Source organism: Panthera pardus, unplaced genomic scaffold (genome assembly GCF_024362965.1).
Source record: "Panthera pardus isolate Hobbes unplaced genomic scaffold, ASM2436296v1 HiC_scaffold_5, whole genome shotgun sequence".
In the NCBI taxonomy this organism is placed as follows: Eukaryota; Metazoa; Chordata; class Mammalia; order Carnivora; family Felidae; genus Panthera; species Panthera pardus.
Window position 1 is genome coordinate 9733571 of NW_026526980.1, and position 22820 is coordinate 9756390.

General features: G+C 46.2%; 1 protein-coding gene across 2 annotated transcripts in view; it reads left to right on the top strand.

The window, feature by feature from the left end:
• The window catches only part of XYLT1 (xylosyltransferase 1), a 306010-nt gene that overhangs the window by 257412 nt on the left and 25778 nt on the right, over positions 1 to 22820 (top strand). For both annotated transcript variants that reach the window (XM_053894433.1, XM_053894434.1), the window contains exons 6-7: positions 6396 to 6476; positions 20967 to 21183. In XM_053894433.1, the coding sequence (XP_053750408.1) occupies positions 6396 to 6476; positions 20967 to 21183 (298 nt within the window). The remainder of the gene's footprint in view (positions 1 to 6395; positions 6477 to 20966; positions 21184 to 22820) is intronic.

Consider the following 22820-nt stretch of genomic DNA (forward strand, 5'->3'; position numbering starts at 1 on the left):
TTGCACGAACAATGCCGCATCTGGGAATTGAATCCTACAGAAAGCTATCAGACCCACATATGGGAAAGAGAAACGCTCAAGGAGGTTCCTAGGAGCGGTATCTGTAAGGGAAGCAAACAACATAAATGTCCATCACTAGGAGACTGGCTGTGTCCCTTCCATGAGATTCTGTGTCGCCCTTAGAAGGATGAAGTCTACTTTATGTGCCGATTAGACAGATCAGCATGATAGATCCTTACATAAAAAAGCCATGGACACACATGCTCCCCTTTTTGTAATAACAAGGGCTGTGAGTGTCCCAGCACCTGCTTCATAGGGGTGCCGTGAGCACTAAATGGGTTAACAGATGCAGAGTGCGGTGGAGAGTGGTCCCCACTGCAGGCCCTCAAGTGTTAGATGCTGTTCTTTCTGTTGTTCTTGCCATTAATTGGTCTGTCTTGCTGTGGGCTAAGCTGTAGGATGGTAATTTCAGAAGCATAGGGAAGGGTTACGTGCTTCCCCCAGCATGGTTTTCTGCACTCTTGGGCTCCTCAGAAAAGGACGAGTATGACGTTTTTCTGGGGTCACATGGCTCTCAGCAGACGTGTATGCCACCAGCTCAAGTTGGTTCGCCAGGACCATCTGATATTTATTTAATCTTTTGAGAGAGAGAGAGAGAGCGCATGTGAGCGTGAGCAGGGAAGGGGCAGAGAAAGAGGGAGGGAGGGAGGGAGAGAGAGAGAGAGAGAGAGAGGGAGAGAGAGAGAGTCCCAAGCAGGCTCCATGACCAGCGCAGAGCCCGATGCAGGGCTCCAACGTGAGTTCATGACCTGAGACGAAATCAATAATTGGACGCTTAAGTGACTGAGCCACTCAGGTGTCCCAGGACCATCTGATTTTAAAACTGAAACATCTATGTCCTGGATCCCCTCTCAGGGCTGGACAAACCGGGACAGCTGACTGCTCTCCATATGCCCCTGGTGGCCCAGGTGCTTTAGGAGGTACCCAGATACGTAGTCATTATTGTTTTTCATGTGTAACGGGGGAAAAAAAAACATAAAAATGGTGTATCGGAATTACTCAGCCTCGAAACAGAAATACACATGTTATGACATGGATATCCCTTCAGAACATTGTGCTAAGGGGAAAAATAGTCGCAAAAAGACAAGTACTGTGTGATCCCCCTTATAGGAGGTTCCTGGACTTTGACTCCTCTATGAATGTGTTCACGGAGACAGGAAGCAGAACGGGGGCTGCCAGCGGCTGGGGGAGGGGGAAATGGAGAGTTCTTGTTTTCATGGGTACAGGGTTTCAGCTTTGCCAGATACAAAGCATTCTGGAGGGGTATGGTGGTTGATGGTTGCAGAGCAGTACGAAGGTACTTAATACGACTGAACTTTAACGCGTGAAAATGGTTAAGACGGCAGATTTTCTGTTAGGTGTATTTTACCAGAATTTAAGATTTGTAAAAAAAAAAAAAAAAAAGTACATCACATACTGCAGATATTGTCACATAGGGTAAAGCTGAAGCGCTATTGAATTGAACGTTAAATTGAACATGTGTCTGAAAGAACCGTGCAGATGATAGAGCAGTGGAAGCTGGGGAAACACGGTGTGTTTATTCTGAGCTCACACTGAAGGTGTCTCCACCCTTAGCATGCTCGGCTTGCCCAGTGCCCTGGTCCTCCACCCCCTGCCACCCACACACATTTCTGATCCTCACATGGCCCACCCGCCGCATCCGCGAGGCCTGGATCTGGTGCCCCTGGGGTCTGCACACACCCGGCAGCATCAGCGGGTGGAAGTCTTGAGTCCTGACATTCACAAAAACTCTGTGCTTAGCTTTTGCCTTGCCGGTAGTCGGGAGTACCTCTGGCAGATTCTTCTCAGCATCCTGTATCAGAGAAGGGGGTTCTGGGCCACAGCCTGGTGGGCAGGAGGAACGTAGAGCAGTTGAGGGCTGGCTCTGTGTTGTGCTCTTTCCAAGTGGAGGCTGAGAAGGTCCCCGTTCCCTCCTTGCCCTGTCTCAGGCTGCCAGCAAGCAGGCTCGGCTGTGACCGGGCTCCCGGGTACTAGAGGGACCTGAGAGCTGAGCTGTCCTCCTCCCCCCCAGTTCTGTGTGTCCTCGTGCCCAGAACCATTATGCATCTTAGACACACAGTGTCGAGGTGGCCCCCCGGGAGCCAGTTCCTAACTCCCACACCAGCCAGGAGAGGAGACAGGTCCGTTCGATGGGGCATTTCCCAAACCATGCTCCACAGGGCATCCCCTGGGGCTTAAGCACAGAAAGCTTTCCAAGTTCAAATCTGGCTGGGTCATTATACTGCTGTCTCCAGTTCAAAATGTCTTAAGCTTCTGATATTCAAGATGGCAATAATAATACTATTAAATAACAGCTAACATTTATCAAGGGCTTACTATATGCCCGGTGCTACGGCACAGATCTTCAGGCATTATTTTGTTTAATACTCCCAACACCTGAGGCTTACTGAGACGAAAGTAACTTGCTGCAAGTCCAGGCTTTCAGGAGCAGGCCTTAGGGAAAAGATGAAGAAGGAAAAGAGGAAGAGAATTAACTACCATATTCATGCTTCACTTAAAGCAGCCCTTCTTAAACTTTAAAGGGCACACGCATCCCCTGGGAATCCTGTTAGAATGCAGAATTTGACTCAGTAGGTCCGAGGTGGAGCCTGAGTTACTGCATTTCTAGTAACAGTGGACGGAGGCCGTTCATCCAAAGACCAGGCTCTGAATAGGGGGGCATTTGAGCACCTACACCTGGCATGGAACTCATTCATTCACTTGTTCATTTGTTCACTCATTCATTCACTCGTTGACTCGTTCATTCATTTATTCATTCATTCACTCATTTGTTCATTCCTTCACTCATTCATTCACTCATTCATTTATGCAAACAGTCTAGTAGCAAAGGGCATGACACTCTCTGACATCTGGGTTCAGATTCTAATCCTGATGCTGTGCTTCACTAAGCAGCAATTTTTGAGTCTCAGTTGCCCATCTGCAAATTGGGAATGAAACTAGCATTTTATAGAGTCTTTGTGAATATTAAATGCAGTAAAATGTGGCAAACATCTCCTCCAGGGTCTGGGGCATGGTGGACAATTTCATAAATGGTCGTGGTTTAGAGCTTATTTGAAAAAAAAAATTTAATGTTTATATTTGAGAGAGAGAGACAGAGCGTGAGCAGGGGAGGGGCAGAGAGAGAGGGAGACACAGAATCCAAAGCAGGCTCCAAGCTTTGAGCTGTCAGCACAGAGCCCGACCCGAGGCTCGAACTCATGAGCCATGAGATCATGACCTGAGCCGAAGTCAGACACTTACCCAACTGAGCCACCCAGGCAGCCCCTTTTTTAAAATTTTTGTAATGTTTGGAGTTTATCTATCATTCACTTATTCCCTCATTTCAACAGAGATTTTCACATGGTTCCAATAAGTTTGTTTATATTATAGCCAATTTATTAATTGAAATAAATGACTTATTTATTAAAATAAATCACTTATTTTAACATTTACTTATTTACGTATTTCCACAAAGACATCCCAGTGGCCACGAAGGCTGCCAGTGAGGGGCCCAGAGTCACAGTCATAGAGGAGTGGCTGTGGACGAAGAAACATGTCTCCTAATGGTTTTCACAAAAGGTAGGGACAGGCACAAGTGATGAGTGGTGGGAGCCACTTGGCACATGACTCCACCAGAAGAGGAAGAGTGAGAAACGTACGTGGTGGGGAATGAGGGAGAGAGAGAGAGGCTGGAACTGGGTAAAATGTCAACAGATCGCAAGCTGTTAATTATCTGAGGAGAACTAAATATTATGTAGGCAATTATAGACAGGCGTTGGAAAGCAGTGATAGGAAAAGTTGGGCCCCAGCCGAATTGCGTGTCCCCTTGAAGAAGGGCTGGGAGACTGGTTTCAGTGTGCAGAGCAAGCTTTTTACTCTGAGAGAGAGGGAGAGTGAGGGGGCCGGTGGAGGGAGCCCAGGGAGGGGGAGTTAGGGGTCCCCTCGACCCCGCCAGTCCAGCCAAGCCAGGCACACAGCACTTTGCTTTGAAAGGCAGCCTTACCCCCCCCCCCCACCCCACCCCCGCATTCTCCCTCCCCGGGCTCTGGGCCTGGAATCCGCAGCCCCCTCCCCAGCCGCCCTCCCTCCCCCAAGATGTCATCTTTTGAGACGATTTCATGTGGAAGCATCGCTAAGTAAATTCGCTAAATGCCTATTCATCCCCGTCAGATGGGGACTCGGTGAAGCGGTAAATGTGAAAATGGCCCCAGCTCAGGGCCCTGAAAGGCGCTTTCTGGGGTTGCCAAATGGAGCTGCAGCCACTGACCCTGGGAGGCCTGAGGCTTCTCGCACGGGGGCCCAGGAGCCCCGGCCCAGCCCCTTCAATCCTCCCTCTGAGGCCGCTGAGAGGCCCTATTTATTATTCCTGCTGCCAGGGACCCATTCAGAGGTTAACTTGTCCCCGTATTCATCAGGACTACGATAATGAACTGTCCCAGAGTGGCAAGGGGGTTGGTAAACAGGAACTGCTGAGACACGGAGATGGAATGGGCCTCTTTAGGGTTTGGAAAGAGAGCTTGCTTTCATTTTTTTTTTTATGGGCTGATCTTGTTCCCACCTCTCCCCGCAACTTCGGGAGGCCCTTTGCCCATGGCTGTCTGTAACTTGGTATGAGGCACACGTGGGCTTTACCTTGGAGCATGTGGGCAGGATTGTCCACACACCAGATGCACCGTTTTGCAGATGCGTGGGGTTAGCCACTTGGCTGCGTCCCTGGAATTTCCCTCTGTGTGCCTCAGCAGGGCTTGGCTTGCGTGTTCCTATCAGATTTACCTCAGTGCGGACAGGGGTCTCTCTGCTACCGCCAGAATGGCCGCCTCGGTATTGGTGTTCATTTCAGTAATACGATGGGACACCAGCAGGGCTCGTTTTCACTGCAGCGTCCCTTGACTGCTTTGTGCCCCCTCCACTGGAATTATGAGTTGGTCAGCATGCGTCATCCAATCACTGAATAGGGGCTTGCAGTGGTGCGGCTGCAGGGAGTTGCAGGGAAATGAAGAGGAGTGACGCGTGGGGGCTGCTTAGACCAGATGGTGGCAGGTGGAAGGAGCAAAGCACTTTGCATTTATTGCGCACCTACTATATGCCCTTTAAATATTCCCAGCTTTCCATTCGTTATATATGTACTGAGAGCCTACTGTCTGCTGGGCAGTCATGGGGGTTCAGAGAAGCCTACCACCCAGATGTTAAATCACTCACCCTTGGGTCAGGAGTAGAGCTGGGATCTGCCTCTAGACCTTTCTGCTTCTAGAGCCCAGGCATTGCTTTCTAAGGCACCTACCTGCCCCCCAAAGTTCTGAGAGCCTCCTTTCGGTTCCACGAGTGTCCTTCCTTTCCACCGCCTCCATCTCGTCTCCCACTTTGAAACAATGGTTAACCCTTTCCTTCTAAGTAAAAATTCCTGAGCAGAGCAGATGATAAAGGAGCTATCACTTCAGCACCATTTACCTGTTTGGGTTTATTCAGCAGAAGAGGCGACTGCATTTCTGGCAGATGGAGACCCGTGTGACTGCCTTTTAAAATACTGTCACAGCTGTATGCACAAGCTGATTAGCTGTGACTACACTGCCTGCACCGAGATTGATGGCGATAAATTTGGGATAACAATACTAGGAACGACGTCATCTGTTTCGATCGCAGTTCATATTTTTTAAAGCTCTCTCAATTGGTAGCCCACTGGTTATTCAAGGACTTAGTATTCATTCATCCAGCAACCATTAATGTAGCTCCTACCATGTGCTAGTGAGGAGCAAGTCCCACTAGGTTCTGTCCTGATGGAGCTTACATCATAACATAAACAAGTTTAACATTTGCAGGTGACAATAAAATAGTAATGGAAATAAAGGGTTATGATAAAGATGGGGGTGGGGGAGGCTGATGCCACATTAGGTTGGGTGGCCAGAAAAGGCGTCTCTGAAGAGGTTACATTTGAAAGGAGACCTGGATGATAACAGCAAGCCAGACCTGGAAAGATACAAGGCAGAATTTCCCAAGGACAGCACGTGCAAAGACCCTGAGATTGCTGTGTATCGCATTGAGCTACACACTAATGACTTACTGTTTGCCACGCCCAGTGCTGAGCACTGGAGATTCCAGAACAGCTAAGGTAGTATGCTTATACTCAAAGAGTGTACAGGCTATAGGATAGGTAGGATACAAACACGCCAATTTCCCCTTTTAATGTAGTGTGGTAAGCCTAGGGTGGTGACCCATGAAAGAAGATGCTTTATTAGCCTGTATGGACCTTATTTCTGTGACCACGAAGGAAGCCAAGACTCAGAAAGTGTCCATGGTCTCTGGAGGACCCTGACCTTCCTCTTGGTTTGTTTCCACAGGACGAATGACCAGCTGGTGGCATTTCTCTCCCGATACCGAGATATGAATTTCCTGAAGTCACACGGCCGGGACAATGCAAGGTAGCACATCCTCCCCCTACCCATGTGCAAAATGGAAATGAAAATCTGAGTGATCACTTTGGGGCTTCCTTTGAGGCTAGCCTAGAGGAAAGTAGAGGACAGGAGGAAGGCATGGCTCGGGTGGGCCCCTGCCCCTTCCATGTCGGGTCTGCAGCGGTCTTTCCCGTCAGCCAAGGACAGGGATAATAGTAAATACATCTCTTCTCGTAATAGCCCTTTACGCACCCCCCCACACACACACACACTGAGCACTTTCCTGGGTCCATTATCTCATTATGGCAACACTTTGAGGTAAGTAGGGCAGCCATTGTTCATTCCCACTTTATTGGTGGGATGACTGAGCCCCATAATTTAAGTGATGGCCCCAGATCATTCATTGGGTCAGCCATTCAGCAAACACTCACCCAGTGCCAAGCATGTGCCAGGCACCCTTCTAGAGCTGAACAAGACAAAATCCTCATTCTCATGGAACTTACTTCCTGGTGAAAAAGAGTCTCATTCCAGCATGGAGTTGAGCTCATATATCCTGATTCCCATCCTTTGCCCTCACCAGTGCCTCACTCTTGCTGCCCAAGACATTGGCGGGGATTCAAGGCACCAAGAAGCCCAATCTGGATCCACAAATAGCATGCTGCAGTCCCACTTTCAGCAGAGTCAATATCTCTGTGGCCAGAGATCAGCTACGAGGGATTCAGTCTCAAGCGCCCCCTTTAGGGGAGATCACATGATAGGCCTCACCGTCCTGATGGCAAACACCATTAAAAAAAAACCAGCCCAGATCACTGACATGCTGGCAGCTTTTTCTAGCTTTGAACTCAGACCATAACCTGGCAGCACATGGGATAATTTTAGCTCGTTAATGTGTTTTCTTTGGTTTGGCTCTTGTGTTGGTTTTGTTTTGTTTTAGTTCAAGTGCTCCATTTGAAAATGAATAGCCCCATTTAAAAATAGCAATGTTTCCCAGGCACATCCAGCTCATCTTAAAAGATCCAAAGGTCCACTGACTCTGGGCCTCAGGTTTCTCCTTGGAGGCTATCACCTGGGTCATAGACAAAGCCCGTGTTCTCCTGTCCTCTCCTGTGCCCCTTCCCTACCTGGCCCCCACTGGCATTTCAGTTTGTAGTCTGCTTCAGGCATTCTGTGCAACTGCTGACTGACCTGCCCTCTGGCTGGCTCTGTAACTCAGTTTACCGAGTTACCTACGGCGGGGGGGCGGGGACCAGAAGGTAGCCTTGAGCTCCATCTCCTGAGCTCTCCAGATGTAACCCCAGAATCCTTTGTTGTGTCATTGCCTAAATTCTAACTCTGATTTCATCCAGCTGTTTATAGCTTGTTCCCATCCTACTGACAGCCTGCATTTTTTACATTTAGAAGGAGCCCCCAGACTTGAGGATGCTCTGTAAATCAGCATGATTTACAGATTAGCGTGAGCATGTTCCCACCGCTAAAGGGAGAGAGGCCTGGGTAGATCAAGAATTACAGCCACTGTGTGATGTGTTCCTAATAAGTGCCCTTGCTCCACTGACCTTTTCCCTGTGGGATCCAATTTCATTCTTAGGGCCCCTCAATGCAAAATAAGAATCATTATCCCCATTTGTCAGGAGACAAAAGGGGTTTTGGGGAGTCTAAATGATTTTCCCAAGGTTACACAACTGGTAAGTGTTAGAATTTGAACCCAGTTCTCTGACCCCAAAGCCCATGGGAGCAAGGTAGAGCTGAACAAGATTCCATTCAGGTGTTAGTTATCAAAACTGGCCCAGGTGTTAGTGTCTAGGCCCTTAGGTTACCTCCAGGTAACCTTGTAATATGTGTTTTGTGCAAAGTTGTTTCATCAGAAAGGAGCCCATTGTAATTTGATAGACTTGTGTCTGAATTATTATCCACCCTGGTATTATTATTCCTTCCTAGTTGGTATTTATTCTCTGTCCGCTATTTCTAGGCCCAGTGCTTGGGACTGGGTATGTAGCACAGAGGTTAAAAGCGTGGGCCTTGAGGTTGTACTTCCTGGATCAGAGTCCTGCTCTGCCATGTCCTAGCTATGTTGCATTGGACAGGTGTCTTAACCTCTCTGAGCCTGTTCCCTTACCTTTATAGTGGAAATAACAATAGACCTACACTCTTGGGGTTGAGAGGATTAAATGAGATGCTGCATATAAAGCATCCACCATATAGATGCCCTATGTGATGGTGGTGATGATGATGGTGATGTCATGGCTATGATAAGTGTAGGATGAAAATATTGTGGTGGGAGAAATAAATAGATGGTGTTTGGGCCAGAGTTACCCCGCTGGGTGTGTGAATACCTGTCTGGTGGATGTGCATCAGTAGCTGACAGGTAATACCCACATGGCACAGAACAACATAAAGTTTCCGGCTAAGATGTTGTTGGCACTTCCTGCTAAAACTAAAACCCAAGGATCTCCGAACAGAAAAGCTCCCACATTCCACTACCCAGGAATGAGCCCTTGGCTGGTTTTCTCTTACTTGAATGAATGAAGGGCAGTAATGCAGTATTAATTTCATAGTAAAATGAGCCATTACCTGCCACCCTCTCCTCTCTGTCAGCTGGGGCCTCACCTGCTGATGAGTAACCCTAGCCACTGTGCGTCTTCTGTTGTCCCCTCCCCATCGCACAGAGCTGGGCATGGCTAGGCTTCAGACCCTGCACGGGTGATGTGTTATAAAGGACCCTTGGTGGCAGATGACAGAAACCCAGCTTAAACTAGACTAAGTGGGTAAAGGAAGTTAATGGAAGGAAAACCTTGATCTCTGACTTCAGATATGGCTAAATCAAGCAGTTCAAATGCTTTAATCACACCTAGACTCCGTTCTTTTCTTTTCCTTTTTATTGGGGGGGGGGGCATTTAATTATTTACTATTCCTGGAGCGGGTTAAAGTAAAATAAACACATTAAATAGCCAAGTAGTTCACTGAGGGGGATCTTTTTATTTTTTTAATTGAGATGTAATTGACATATAACATTATGTTAGTTTCAGGTGTATGACCTAATGATTCGTTATTTGTATATATTGCAAAATGATCATACTAAGTCTAGTTGACATCTGTCACCCCACATGGTTACATTTTTTTTCTTGTTGATGAGAACATCTAAGATTTACTCTCTGAGCAACTTCCAAATACACAATACAGTATTATTGGCTATACATCACCTCCCCCCAGCATGTATTTATTTCACACCTGGAAGTGTATACTTTTTGACTCCCTTGTTTAGTTCTATTTTCCTTTGTGTTGTTGGATTTTCTGGCTCCAATGGTGACTTAGTAGCTTCGTTTTAGAGACGGGGAAACTGAGACTCAGGTGAAGTAATTTGGTGAAGCCTACATAGTTACAGCAGTGCTAGGACTCCGGCCCAGGTGCCTGTGTCCCCAGAGCCCAAGCTCATAACCCTTGTATGATGCAGCCTGTCTGTATTCTGGGCCTGCTTTCCTCCAGCATCCTCCAGGATGCTGGGTGGCTTTCAGGCAGCGACTCTGCTTCTCTGGGCTTCACTTTCTCCCTTTGAAAAAAGAAAAGTGGATGAATAAGATGGTCTCCGAAGGCACGTCTCCTTCTGATGCTCTCTGCTCCTGGACCAGCCCTTATAAAAGACATTGTGACAAAGGCAAAGAGTTTAAAAGATCAAACGATGTGGAGGGACCAAAAACAAGCAGTAAGATACAAAATAGGCCACAGGGTGCCTCGGTATTTAGTTCCACGTGGCTCCTAATAGCAGTGTTGACCTTCTGTCCCCATCTTCAGCCCTTGGCAGCCAGTGTGGATTCCCAGCTCCTGCTCCACAGGGATGGCATAAAGGCAAACTAATATTTTAATAGCTGCCAAATTGGTCCTGACTGTTCCTGTAATTAAATGAAGGGGAGTGTTGTGTTCACCATTTCTCCTTGCTTTCCTCCAAAAATAAAGTCGATGCAACGAAAGGCACGCAGCACAGTTACTGTTTTCCCAGTTAGCCTCTGTAGGGTGAGCAGAAGCAGGTGTCCTAAAGCTCACTGAGGGACTAAATATGTCCTTGCAGACTAAATAGGTCCTTGCAGTTACCCTGGAACTCCTGGCTTCTGTTCAGGGAGCATTGGAGAAGTTTACCAAATGTCTGCAACCCGATTGTTGCGGGGGGCCGGCGGCTGGGGGGGTGGTCTGATAGGGGCTAGAAAGGGAAGATCCTTTCCACCAGCCAGAATAGGGTTTCCTCTGACACTTTGTCTGCCTCAGTCCATCTGAGCTCTCTTGCTGATCCAAGGTCCACAGGCCCCCATGCTGAGCCCAGGGACACATTGTGGTACAGGGGCAGGTACATGAACATTGGAGGCCTGGCACCTGTGTTGAAATGCTGGCTTGCTCATGTGATGGCCATAGGACTTCAACAGATGGCTTTGACTCTCCAAGCCTCTGTTTCCTCATCTTTATAAAATGTGAATAGGGAGATGGGCATTGTGGAGGACGGAGTGTCCTCCCTGACCCTGGGAAGGCCCTGAACCACGCACTTTCTGGTGTGTTGTGTCATTCCCACCTCACTTGGCAAGTGAGATCTTCGAGATGAGTACAGCTGAGGCTTACAGAGTTGATTTTACTTGCTTAAGGTTTCACAGCGAGCAGACCACAGAGCTGGGACTGGAACATGGCTCGGTCTGGCTTTTAAGGCCTGATTTTATCACGCCGTGATTCATGACCACATCTGACAGGACCTGCAGTTTTGCCTTTGGGGCGTACAACTGAAAGAGCAGAATCCTGCTAACTTTAAGCAGAAGTATTGTTGAAATGATCAGGAGAGGAAAAGATCAGGTTCTTCCCCTCCTTTCTAGAGTCGGCGTCTCCCAAAGTGTGTTCCCCATCCACCCGTAGCGTGAGAGGTGGATTCAGGTACTTCACAGACAGGAGTGCTGGGAAAGCTAGGTACTGATCGCAAGTGTATCAACAACAATTGATAGAATTAGCCGTCTGCCCCATGGTTTCATAGAAGTTATGCTGAGAATAAGACTCAGTTTAAAAAAAAACAAAAACACCGTTGAAGCTATTCAAGGTTGATTTAGAGAAAATTATTAAGGGAGCTTTCCTGTAAGTGCTATACATAAAGCACTTGGCACAGCAGGTAGGAATCCACACTCTGGATTCTAGGTGTATGACCTTGGCTGAGTGACATCAAGCACCTGTGTGTCAGAGTTGTTAGAAGAATTCAATGGGAGAATATAGGGATAAACTCTTGGAACAATTAGTTGGGCGTGTCAACTTAGTGACAGTGATGATGGAGAAGAATCTTGAAAATGGCATACATATGATTAACATTTTGCAAGCACTCCTCCAATTCTTATGGAAACTAGCATTTGACGGGTAAGAAGGCTAGACCAGTAGGAAACCAGGAGGGGTCCCAGCCCTGAGGTTGGAAGTGACATCAGCAAGTTTCTTCCAGCTGTCAGGTCTGGACCCCACCTGCTCTAAACAGCACTCCCCCCGACTGGGCACCAGAATGACAGCCAGGCAGCTTCAGCAGCCCTTTCTCTCTGACATTGAACTCATCTTCAGACCCACACCTCCCTTGATGTATAAACAGGCAACTGTTTAGCCAATAGTTGGCAAATCCATTGAGAGCCTGGCCAGGAACCTCCTCCAAGCAAATCTGTGCTCAGGAGGCCCTTTGGTGCCAACTTGCTTATCAAGAGATGGGCTCTCTCCCCAGCTGTCTTATAGCACCATGATTGATGTGAGGAGATAATTAATATCTCATTTCCAATGGGGAAAGCAGATTGCATTTCCCCTTTGCTTTTCTTAAACCCAACCAGTGCATTTATCACTGTTTGCATGTTCACTGTATTTAATCCAATTATAGCAGGCATGTCAAAATAAAGCTTTGCGTTGCACCAGCACCCACACAAAGCTGTGTATGCATCTCCTTTCTTGGTCCCCACATGCGTTTTGAGGTCAACTTGGGAACTTTTCTTTTTCCAAAACAATATACATTGAAGTTAGACAAAAGACTAGGACAAAAGTATGTTCAGGGTGTCATCTCTGAGAGGTGGACTTTGGTTTTTTTTTTCTTTGCTTTCTCTTTCTGTTCTAAGTTTTCCATGAAGGACGTGCATTACATTTATAAACAGAACAAAAGGCTGTAAACACTGTTTTTTAAAATGTGTGAAAAATTGTGGAAAACCACTTAGCCTTCAGTGGACCTTTAGCCTCTTGGAAGTAGAAGCTGATTGGGCACCAAGCACCATGAAGACCATATGGCTACCAAGTCAGGGGATTCTGGGTCCCAGGATTTGGGCCCCTGACTTGGCATCTCTTCTCAGTCTTCTTTTTTCTCCCACCCTTGGATACCAAACACAAGTCCACTTTCTTCGCACAAGGCAGTAGTAACAGTCACATGTGAAGGGTTTCCTGTGTGCCGGGGACTGTCCTAAATGCCTTAGTGAGGTTATTTCTTGCAAGTCTCAAAACTACCCCATGATGGAAATGCAGTGCTATCAGGCTCAGTTTTCAGATGGGAGCCCAGAGGCTAGCTAAGTTAAACACACAGATTATAAGTGGGGAGGCTGACTAGAACCCAGGAAATCTGGCCCCAGGGTCTGTAGTCCTAGCCTCTGTATCACGCTGATTCCCTCAGCATGTTCACTGTGGGGCTTCCTGCCATATCCAGGTAGATGATGCATTCCCCCCACCAATCAGGTAGGGTCTGCCTCTCTCGCAGTTGACCTGCTCAGATGTGTCAGCAAGGCTCTCACTCCAGCCACCTTGACTTCTTTCCATTCATTTGAGTTCTTGCACATGCTGTTTTGGTCCCCAGTAAAGCTCTTGCCTCCAGATCTTCAGATGACTGATTCCTCCTCATCCTTGACGTGAAGCTTCAATGCCACCTCGTCAGTGAAGCCCTTCCCCAACAATCTTCACTAATGACGTCTCTGTCTCTTTATTTTCTGCCACTGCGCCCTTGAGTTTTTCTATATAGCACTTATTACAAACATCTAATTACATATTAATGTGTTTTGTGGCTCTTTGTGTCTACTTACTTAGTTATTAAGAGCAGGATTATAGCTCAGTGGCTAAAAGTGTGGGATCCAGAGCCTGACGGCTAAGGTTAGAATCGCACCCTTGGCACTAACCAGCTGTATGGCTCTGGGGAAATTACTTAGCCTCTCCGTGTCTCTGTTCCTTCATTTGTAAAATGAACCTTCATAGGGTTGTAGTAAAGACTAAATGAGAGAATATGGATTTAGTGTGAGGAATGGGATCTGGAAAGTAGCAGGTGCTCAATAAATGGTAGATGTTATTCTATTTTTTATGTCTCTCCCTGGAAGATGGAGAAGGGTAGGGATGATGTCCATCTTGTTCACAACCAGATTCTCAGCACACAGACCTGGGGTAGTGAAGATGCTATCTGGAGCTGCTGAACGAGTGAATGCTCCAAGCCCCCTGTTCTTCCAGGTACTTCAGAGTAGAGGCATAACAGTTGACCCCAGCCTAGGTCAGGAAAGGGGACAATCCAGCCTGGGCCTGAAAGAAACAGCCAGTAGGGTCCCTGTGGAGCTGCCAGACTAGGTCCCAATGAGCTGAATCCTTGCTGACTGGTAGCATGAAAAGATGATGTATTCATACTGCTCGGACAGAATTAGAAAGGTGCCCATGACCCTTGTCACCTCCACTACCACAACCATGGGCATTGCTTATTAAAATAATCACAGGAAATGAAGTTCACGGTTTGTGTGGGGCTCTGGGCTTCTGTCCTTGGTGCTGAAATATCATTGCTTTTCTGGACATAGAGGTGTGTAATTAGTTCTGGAGGTGCCCTGCCCATTCCTGTCTACCAAATCACAGGAGAGAGAAGAGGAGAGATAGAAAATTTAAATTTGTAGCTTGATGAAGGAAAAATATTAAGCATCTTGGTGAATATTTATGGAGCACTTACAGTGTGTTGAGCACTACCCTAAGCCGTTTCTATGTATAATCTCATTTAAACTTTTGCACTAGCCCTCTGAAGCGTTATTATCATCACCATTTTCCATGTGAAGTTACGTGTTCAGGTCGTCCAAGGTTGGTGGCCTACCCAGCACGTGAATTGTGTAGTCCAAAGCTTGGCCCCTGCATTATACAGCTCTTACGTGTCAGCACATTCACATAGCTGGCTGAGTTCATACACTGTGGGCTTTCGTGCTTTGTTACATGACTTTATTTTTTAACTAAAATGCTTAGGTTGTATTTAGGCTAAAGGAGTAATCTGGATTCAGTGACAGATCACTGGACAGGAAAAGAGAAGAAGGGGAGATTTTTTTCCTAGGCTATGTGACTTTGGATGTCTTTGAATCATACATCCTCTCAGTGTGTTGGGTTTTTTTTTTTTTCAATCTATAGAATTAATTATATTAACTGATTGCTAAGATTCCTTCTTACTCAGACACGCTGTAAAATCTGAGGAGCAGAGTTCTTCCTTTTCAAACTCATTATAGGACGAGACAGTTCTGGAATAATTCCACACTCAATGAATATGCCAAGACTGTAGCCAGGGAATTAACTGAATTAAGAGACCTTCATTGTCTGCCTTTTCTGAGATCATGTTCAAAGGCTACAGAAGGTTTCTTAACTGACCTTTTCACACACAGATGAGAATGAGGACCCCTGTCCCCTTCCATCCAATTTCCTTTGATGCTCAGCTGAGTAGAACTTGGTCCCTATGACATCTCAGTAGAATCCATTTAGTTATGACTAAATATAACACAATATGTTCCATATTGTGCCAGTAGAGAAAGTCCCTGGAAGGCAAACCACCCCTCCCTGAAATCCTGGGAGGTAAAACCAAATGCAGTTGATTCCATGTTTGCCCTCAGGTAGTCTGTTCTGAAGACAGAAGTCTTTGTGACGTCTGGCAGGGAGCTCTTCCAAGACCAACAATGAACCCTTTTCTGTCAGTTTTCTCATTTCAGCACCGGGTCTTTTTGAGGTAGTGAAAATTCTCAGATCCTCCCTTTGGATCCTTTTACAAGGACCCTGGCAATCAGGACAGAGCAGTTAAGAGCTTGCATGGATTCATCCAGACCTGGATTCGAGTCCAGGACTGTTAGCTGTGTGACTTTGGGGAACGCCCTTAACCTTCTTGGATTGAGTTCCTTTGTGTCTCAAATGTTTGTTAGAAGAATCAGATACCTGGTTAAGGGCTGCTACTTCCTTATTGAACAATTTCATGGCTTTTACTCCTCCCTTTATTCATTGGCTCAATAAATACTTATTGAGCACCAACTGTATGATAGGTACTAGTCTAGGTACTAAGGATACAGCTTTGAACAAAAACAGGCAAAAAACTCTCTGCCTTCTTGGGACTTACATCTAGTAAGGAGACAGTAAGCTAAATAAATACCTTGTATACAGTGGTACAAATTTTTAAGTTCTATGGAGAAAAATAAAGCATGAAATGGTGGTCACAGATGTGAGGGATTCTGGGAGGGTAAAATTGCTATGTAAGAATGGTTCACTGTGTAATGACTGGCTCAATCCATTGCTGGAATGAATAGTGCTTACTGAATACTTAGCAAGGACCTTTGTAAACCTCATTTGTCAGCCTTTCACAGCTGATTCAGGAGGGTGTCAGCACAGGTGTCATGGAACTCATCTTCCAGATGAGGAAACTGGCATTCCAGAGAGTCAAGCCAACCCCATATCTCCCCATCTGCGAAGATAGAGTCATCATTAGTACCCAGATCCTTTTTTTGTCTGCTCTGAATTCCACCTGTTGACTCGGTTGCCCTCACATAATCAAATCATCTGGAAATGAAACTAAATATAAGAGAGTGTCTTTGGTCATCTTCTGTGTGTTTGGCCCAGTGCTTAAATAAATCTAGTCTCCACCCCTCAGCTAGAGAATCACACACCCTCGACTGCTGAACCAACATTTATGAAAAGGCACACCCAGGTATTTGCCTACTTACCTTGATTTCCAGCCATTCCCTTTTTTAAGAGATGGCAAATGCATAGGGTAGAAAACAGAATGCAAATCACTGTCCAAGCAGTTGATTCCTTTCCCCTGCTAAATACCCAGACTCTGGGCCTCTGCTGCTTTATCCCAGTCCAGATGCCCCTCTTAACCCAGGAACTGAGACCTGGGGGGATTGTTTGTCTCTATTTACTCATAATTAACCAAAGCATGCATTTGCAGCTTATCAGTTTTCAAATGCAAGTAAATATAGCAACCAATCTCCCACCCCATGAATATTTCATTTTGGAGATTACTGCATAAATATTGTATTTTGATATTATGGTCTGGGACATCACATTAAAATTGCAAGACGATGCTATTCTCCCACATAATGGAACACAAAATTAAAAGGCTGGCCTATGGAAAGAAAACTTTTGCATGTCCTCAACACCTGAATTTTGTTTCTTTCTTTCTCTGGGTGAGTTAGTCTTGGCTACCACATAAGTTCTCGTGGAAGTTACCTAAAATTCAAAGGTTTAAGCAGGGTTAAGTGTCTGCAATTTAATATTATTATATAATTAGCACCAGACAGAGCTGAGGTAGGATTTTATTTTCCTAAACTCAGGCGCTTCCTTTAATGGACCCAGTTAGAGCCGAGTTTTGTGTCAGTGGAGTGATACGATAAGTATATTGGAAAACCTTCGAGTGACTCCCAGAGAGAACGTGGCTTTGCTGACAGCGTGGATTTGCACTTGGAAACGTGTTAGGAAGGATACCTGGGAGGGATACCTGGGTCTTCTGGTTGGCTTGTATCCTCTGTGTGTCTGTGGAAAATTTGTCAGCCTTCTCTGGGATCCCATGTATCTGTCTGGAATGCCTGCCCCACCCCCTCTTCCTGGATATAACAGAGTGACTTAGAGAATGTCACAGCTGGGAAGTACCTTACGATTACCTAACCCATATGACTGATGGCCCATGTGCTGGCTTCAAAGCTAGGGATATGTTTTATTTAATCAGAGCACCTTTTTTTTTTTAAATGAATTTGAGTGCTTTTCAAAAACTGCCTTCTCTACTTTGCTGACTCCACCAACCCTGTGGTCTTCTACCCAGCCTGCCTCAGATGCTTCCATTATCCGTCTGACTCCTGTAGGCATTTAATATTACAATCCAGACCTAGCCCAACTTTGGTCATCACTTTCCAAAGTCATGTTACCAAAAGGGAAACTAAGACTCAGGGTCATCACTTTCCAAAGTCACTCAACTGGTTACTGGTAGAGCTGCACCACCATGTAGATGGAAAGCACATTTCAGCAGAATAAGTCAGCAACATAAAGAAGATGTGGTTTATATATACAATGGAGTACTACTCAGCAATGAGAAACAATTAAATCTTGCCATTTGCAACAACATGGATGGAACTGGAGGGTATTATGCTAAGTGAAGTCAGAGAAGACAGATATCATAATGTTTTTGCTCATATGTGGAATTTGAGAAACTTAACAGAAGACAGGGGGAAGAGAAGGGGAAAAAATACTTTCAAACAGAGACAGAGGCAAACCATAAGAGACTCTTAAATACAGAGGACAAACTGAGGGTTGATGGTGGGAGGGGAGGGGGAAATGGGTGACGGGCATTGAGGAGGGCACTGGTTGGGACAAGCACTGGGTGTTGTATGTAAACGATGCATCATGGGAATCTACACCCTAGGCCAAGAGCACATTGCACACATGGTATGTTAGCTAACTTGGCAATAAATTATATTAAAAAATGAAGTAATCAACATTTTTAATACAGTCATCAGTTTTGCTAAGAATTCAGTGGATTACTGAATGCTGAATTACTGATCATGATGCTCAGTGAGTGACCAGTATCTATGGGCAGGTTCTCTCCTTAAGCAGGAGGAAAGTACTGGGGATATGGATTTATTAGTGAGGTTCCACACACTTCCCTCCAGTGGATGCTAGTGGATTTGGGAGGACACACTGGGAGGGATTCTTTGTAGAATTCAGCACGTCCAGCACAATGGAACTATCTGCAGCTTTTATACCCTGAAGTCTGGGCATCACGGTAGATCTTTCCCGAGCCACTGCCTTGCACTGTCCTAGGAACTGTGAGGAAAGCAGAAAGGAGGAATCCAGAGTCAGTTCTAATGATAATAGCATCTACCTGGTGGGGGACTGGTAACTCTAATCTGAAGACATGCAGGTTCAAAGGCCTCTAAGACACATGATGGAGGTGCAGACTGGCATAGTGGAAGAGGGGTATATATGTGCCACGTCCATGGCTATCTGCTTTCTCTAGGGACTGAGATGATTCACATCCATCATGGTAGTGATAAAAGTTTAAGTTGTTCAGGAATGTATAGACTTTTTCAATGGCAAATGACAGAATCCCATTTCAAAATGCCCTAAGCACGTTACTGAGGAGTCCGGGTGAGTCAGGCACAGTGGGATCCAGGGTCTCAAGCATAGTCATCAAGACTGTCCCTCCCTCTCTCTTTTCCTCCCTCCCTCCCCCCCCTCCCCCTCTCTCTTTCCCTTCCTCTCTCTGTTTTCTGTGTTACCTCCACTGTCAAACAGCCTTTGTACTCATGGTGACAGGATGGCTGCCAGCTGCTCTAGGCTTACATTCTCTCAGCTGAAATTGCCGTTGAAGAGCCCTCCTTCCCAGCAGATCCAGCAAAAATCCGGGGCCCAATCTCAGAGTTAGCTTGAGTTACTCACCCATCCCTGAATCAGTTATGGCAGCCAGGCAGATGGAATACTCTGACTGACCAGGCTGGGTCGTGTCACCACTGCTTGGAGCTGGGGGTGGGGCGCAAACCCAAGTTAAGTGAGAGTTAAAGATAGGTGGCTGTCCAAAGTAAAATCAAGGTGTGGTTCTCAGAAGAATGAGGAGTGGATGCTGGGTAGACAGAAACACAGGATGAAGCCTTGGAAACATTATTGTTGGTAGAGAAAGCCAGACCCAAAGAGGCCCCATATTGTATGTGTGAATCTGTATGAAATGTCCAGAGTTGGTAAATCCATAGATACAGAAAGCAGATTGATAGTTGCTAGGGGTTAGAAGGAAGGCAGACATGGAGTGACTACTTATGGGTATAGGGTGTCCTTTGGGAGTGCTTAAATATTTTGAGACTACGTGGGTGACAGTTGCACAGCATGGTCAATGTATTAATGCCATTGAATTACGTGCTTTAAAATGGTTGATTTTATGTTGTATGAGCTGGAGAAGCAGCACAGCCCCTGGATTAGGAGACTATAGTTAGGAGATTATAGGTCCTAGTGAGACAGCACCCTGAGGAACAGCAACATCCTTCCCTCTCCCTTCCCCGCACCAGGCCAGCACAGTGCCTGGCACACAGCAGGTGTGGGTCTCCTACTGCAAAGGAACTGAGGGTTCACGTCAGAAGGCTTGGTTCTAGTTTGGCCCACCTTCCCAACACATCCGTTTTACTAGCTCTTTGATCTTTGGTTTCTGCATCTACAAAACAGGAAGTGCCAATTCTGCTCTGCCCACCTTGCAAATCCCAAATATGTATACACTCCAGAGCAGGAGTTCTTAATCTGGGGTCCTCCGATAGAATTCTAGGGGCCCACAACTTTGGCTGGGAAGAAAGTGATCTTTATTTTCACTGAACTCTAATTGAAATCCAGCTAAATGGAGGTAACAAACCACAACAGTATTCGCGGTAACTGTAAGGAATCACGTATTTTCATATCACTGTGATTGATGCGTATACCTCTAAGTATCATTTATGCTCCCCTCTTCTGCAAAATTACAACAGTTGTTAGACCTGCCACAAGAGCTTGCTATCTCATGTGTTACAAAAGAAACACACACAAATTTGGTGTTTTGAAAAATATTTTGTAATCCTGTCTTTCTTGTGTGAATCTAAAACCATATGAATTACATCATAACTGGGGTTTTGTAATATTTTTAATACTACATATTTAAGGTATACCTTTAAGAGCATTATTCCAAGATGAGCATCCATAGGCTGTATTCACCAAAGTGCTAAGGCTTTCATGGCACGAAAAGGCGATTTCAAAAGTTCCGTAGGGAAGAAGTGGATATAACAGTTGATTGTTGCCATCTACTTGTAGTGGGCAAGCCCCCTAAACCTTCTAAGCTTCAGCATCCTCACCCATAAAATGGGAATATTGACAGTGCTTACCTCATGGGGACATAGGGACCTGTCTCACTTGTGTAGATCAAGTGGCAAACTACACACAGAGCCCCTGGCTCAGTACTTGGCACACAGTAGCAGTGCCTGGGTAGCTCGGTCAGTTAAGCGTCCGACTGTTAGTTTCAGCTCAGTTCGTGATCTCACAGTTATGAGTTCGAGCCCCACATCGGCTCTGTACTGACAGCGTGGAGCCTGCTTGAGATTCTCTCTCTCCCTCTCTCTCTCTCTGCCTCTTGCCCCACTTGTTCTCTCCCTCTCTCTCACATAAATAAACATTAAAAAAAATACTTGGCACACAGTAAGTGTCAATACATGCTTTTATTGACATGACTGTGCTATTTCATTTGGATTCTGTGCACCTCTGGGCTAAGGGCTACTTTGGCTTTCACAGGTTCATCCGAAAACAGGGTCTGGACCGACTCTTCCTGGAGTGTGACGCCCACATGTGGCGCCTAGGGGACCGGCGAATCCCAGAGGGCATTGCTGTGGATGGAGGCTCGGATTGGTTCTTGCTGAACCGGAAGTTTGTGGAGTATGTGACGTTCTCCACAGATGATCTGGTGACCAAAATGAAGCAATTTTACTCCTATACCCTGCTTCCTGCTGAGGTGAGTGTCTAGGGAAAAGTTCCTCAGCAAGGCAAGAGCCAGCTCTAGCCTTTGGAACAAAGCAGATGCTGAATTTTTGCCGAAGGTTTTGCAAAGCAATGCTGGGTCCAATACATAGTCCTGCAAACATCCAGAAGAAGTTGGAGAACTGCATCCGCCACCAGGGTCCTTGCTGTCTTAGCCGGCCTCTGGTATGGAATAGACAGGCATACAACACGGCCACTAGCAGTCCACACAGCATATTTGTGCAAAGTAGAAAAGGCAGCTCTTCCTTAAGACACTTGGCTCCCATTGGTCGTAAAATCATCACAATATACTGATTTTGATAGAACAAGACCCTTCACTGCCATTTTCCAGAAAACTTAAAAAAAAAAAATTGAAACCTCTCAGACGGACAGTGTTGATGGTGTCCCACTAGGGTTGTGCAGTGTGTAACCCTCACAACTGTATATGCCGGCTCTTTCAGGACACACCCACATCAACTTTTGAGAGATCCTCTACAGTCATCAATCATGTAATAACCACTTTTTCAACATGAAGAATCCCTTTTTCAATATTGAGGGTTTTTTTTTTTATTTTTTTAATCATATCATGATAGACATTAGTGTTGGCCTCATCGGTCACAATAGAAATTCCAGTGATCTCAAAGACAAAGAGCCAGGGCTTCTGCTGGACCTGTACTAGCCCCTGCATTGACAGCCATTGGGACTCAACATTTCCTGACAGCTTCTGGAAGCTCCAGGGAGCCTGTCACCACTTTTCAGACCTCAGTGAGGGGAAGGTGTCTTAGTTCAGACTGCTATAACAAAATACAATAGACTAGGTGGCTTTTAAACGACAAAAATGTACTTGTCATGGTTCTGGAGGCTGGAAGTCTGAGATTGGGGTGTCAGAATGGTCAGGTTCTAGCAAGGGCCCTTTTCTGGGTTGCAGATTACATACTGACGGTTTTCATTGTGCTCAATCCCAGAAGGGGCATGGGAGCTCTCTGGGGTCCCTTTTATCAGGGCACTAATACCATTCATCAGGGCTCCACCCTCCTGGCCTAATCACCTCCCAAAGGCCCCTACCTCCTAACACCATCACATTGTGGGGCTAGGATTTCAACCTATGGATTTTGGAGGAGATGCAAACATGCAGTCCATTTCAGAAGCCTGGTTGTGTACAATTGCAGCCTGTTCTGAAACAGTGCCAGCTCCATCTGAAAATGGGGGGTGGGGGGGGTGGACACAGTTCTGAATGTTGCCAGCAGCCTTCTTATCAGACCTGACTGGGGGGTTCTCGATTCAGCTCTCTGGCCTCCAGTTCCCTTTCCTCCTAATTTCTGACTTCAGGAAACTCCAGAGCTGGTTGCCCTTCTGTTGAGCCCATGACACCTCTCGTGAGTGGTCTACCATTTCTTCCTGGCTGTGCCTCAGGCTCAGGCTGTGTGTCTAGGTCAGACAAGACAACGTATCTCATTTGATGGTTTCCACATCCCTCACCAACATCTGGAGCAGTGCCAAGCTGATAGGGTTGACTGCCCACGTCACTCCAGAGGGATGATGGGCTTGTCATCACTGGGCCAGGTTTTACTATTCTGCACACACATTAGGTAATCAGCTTTTAATCCTTTTTCAGCGAAAATCACCTTTTCT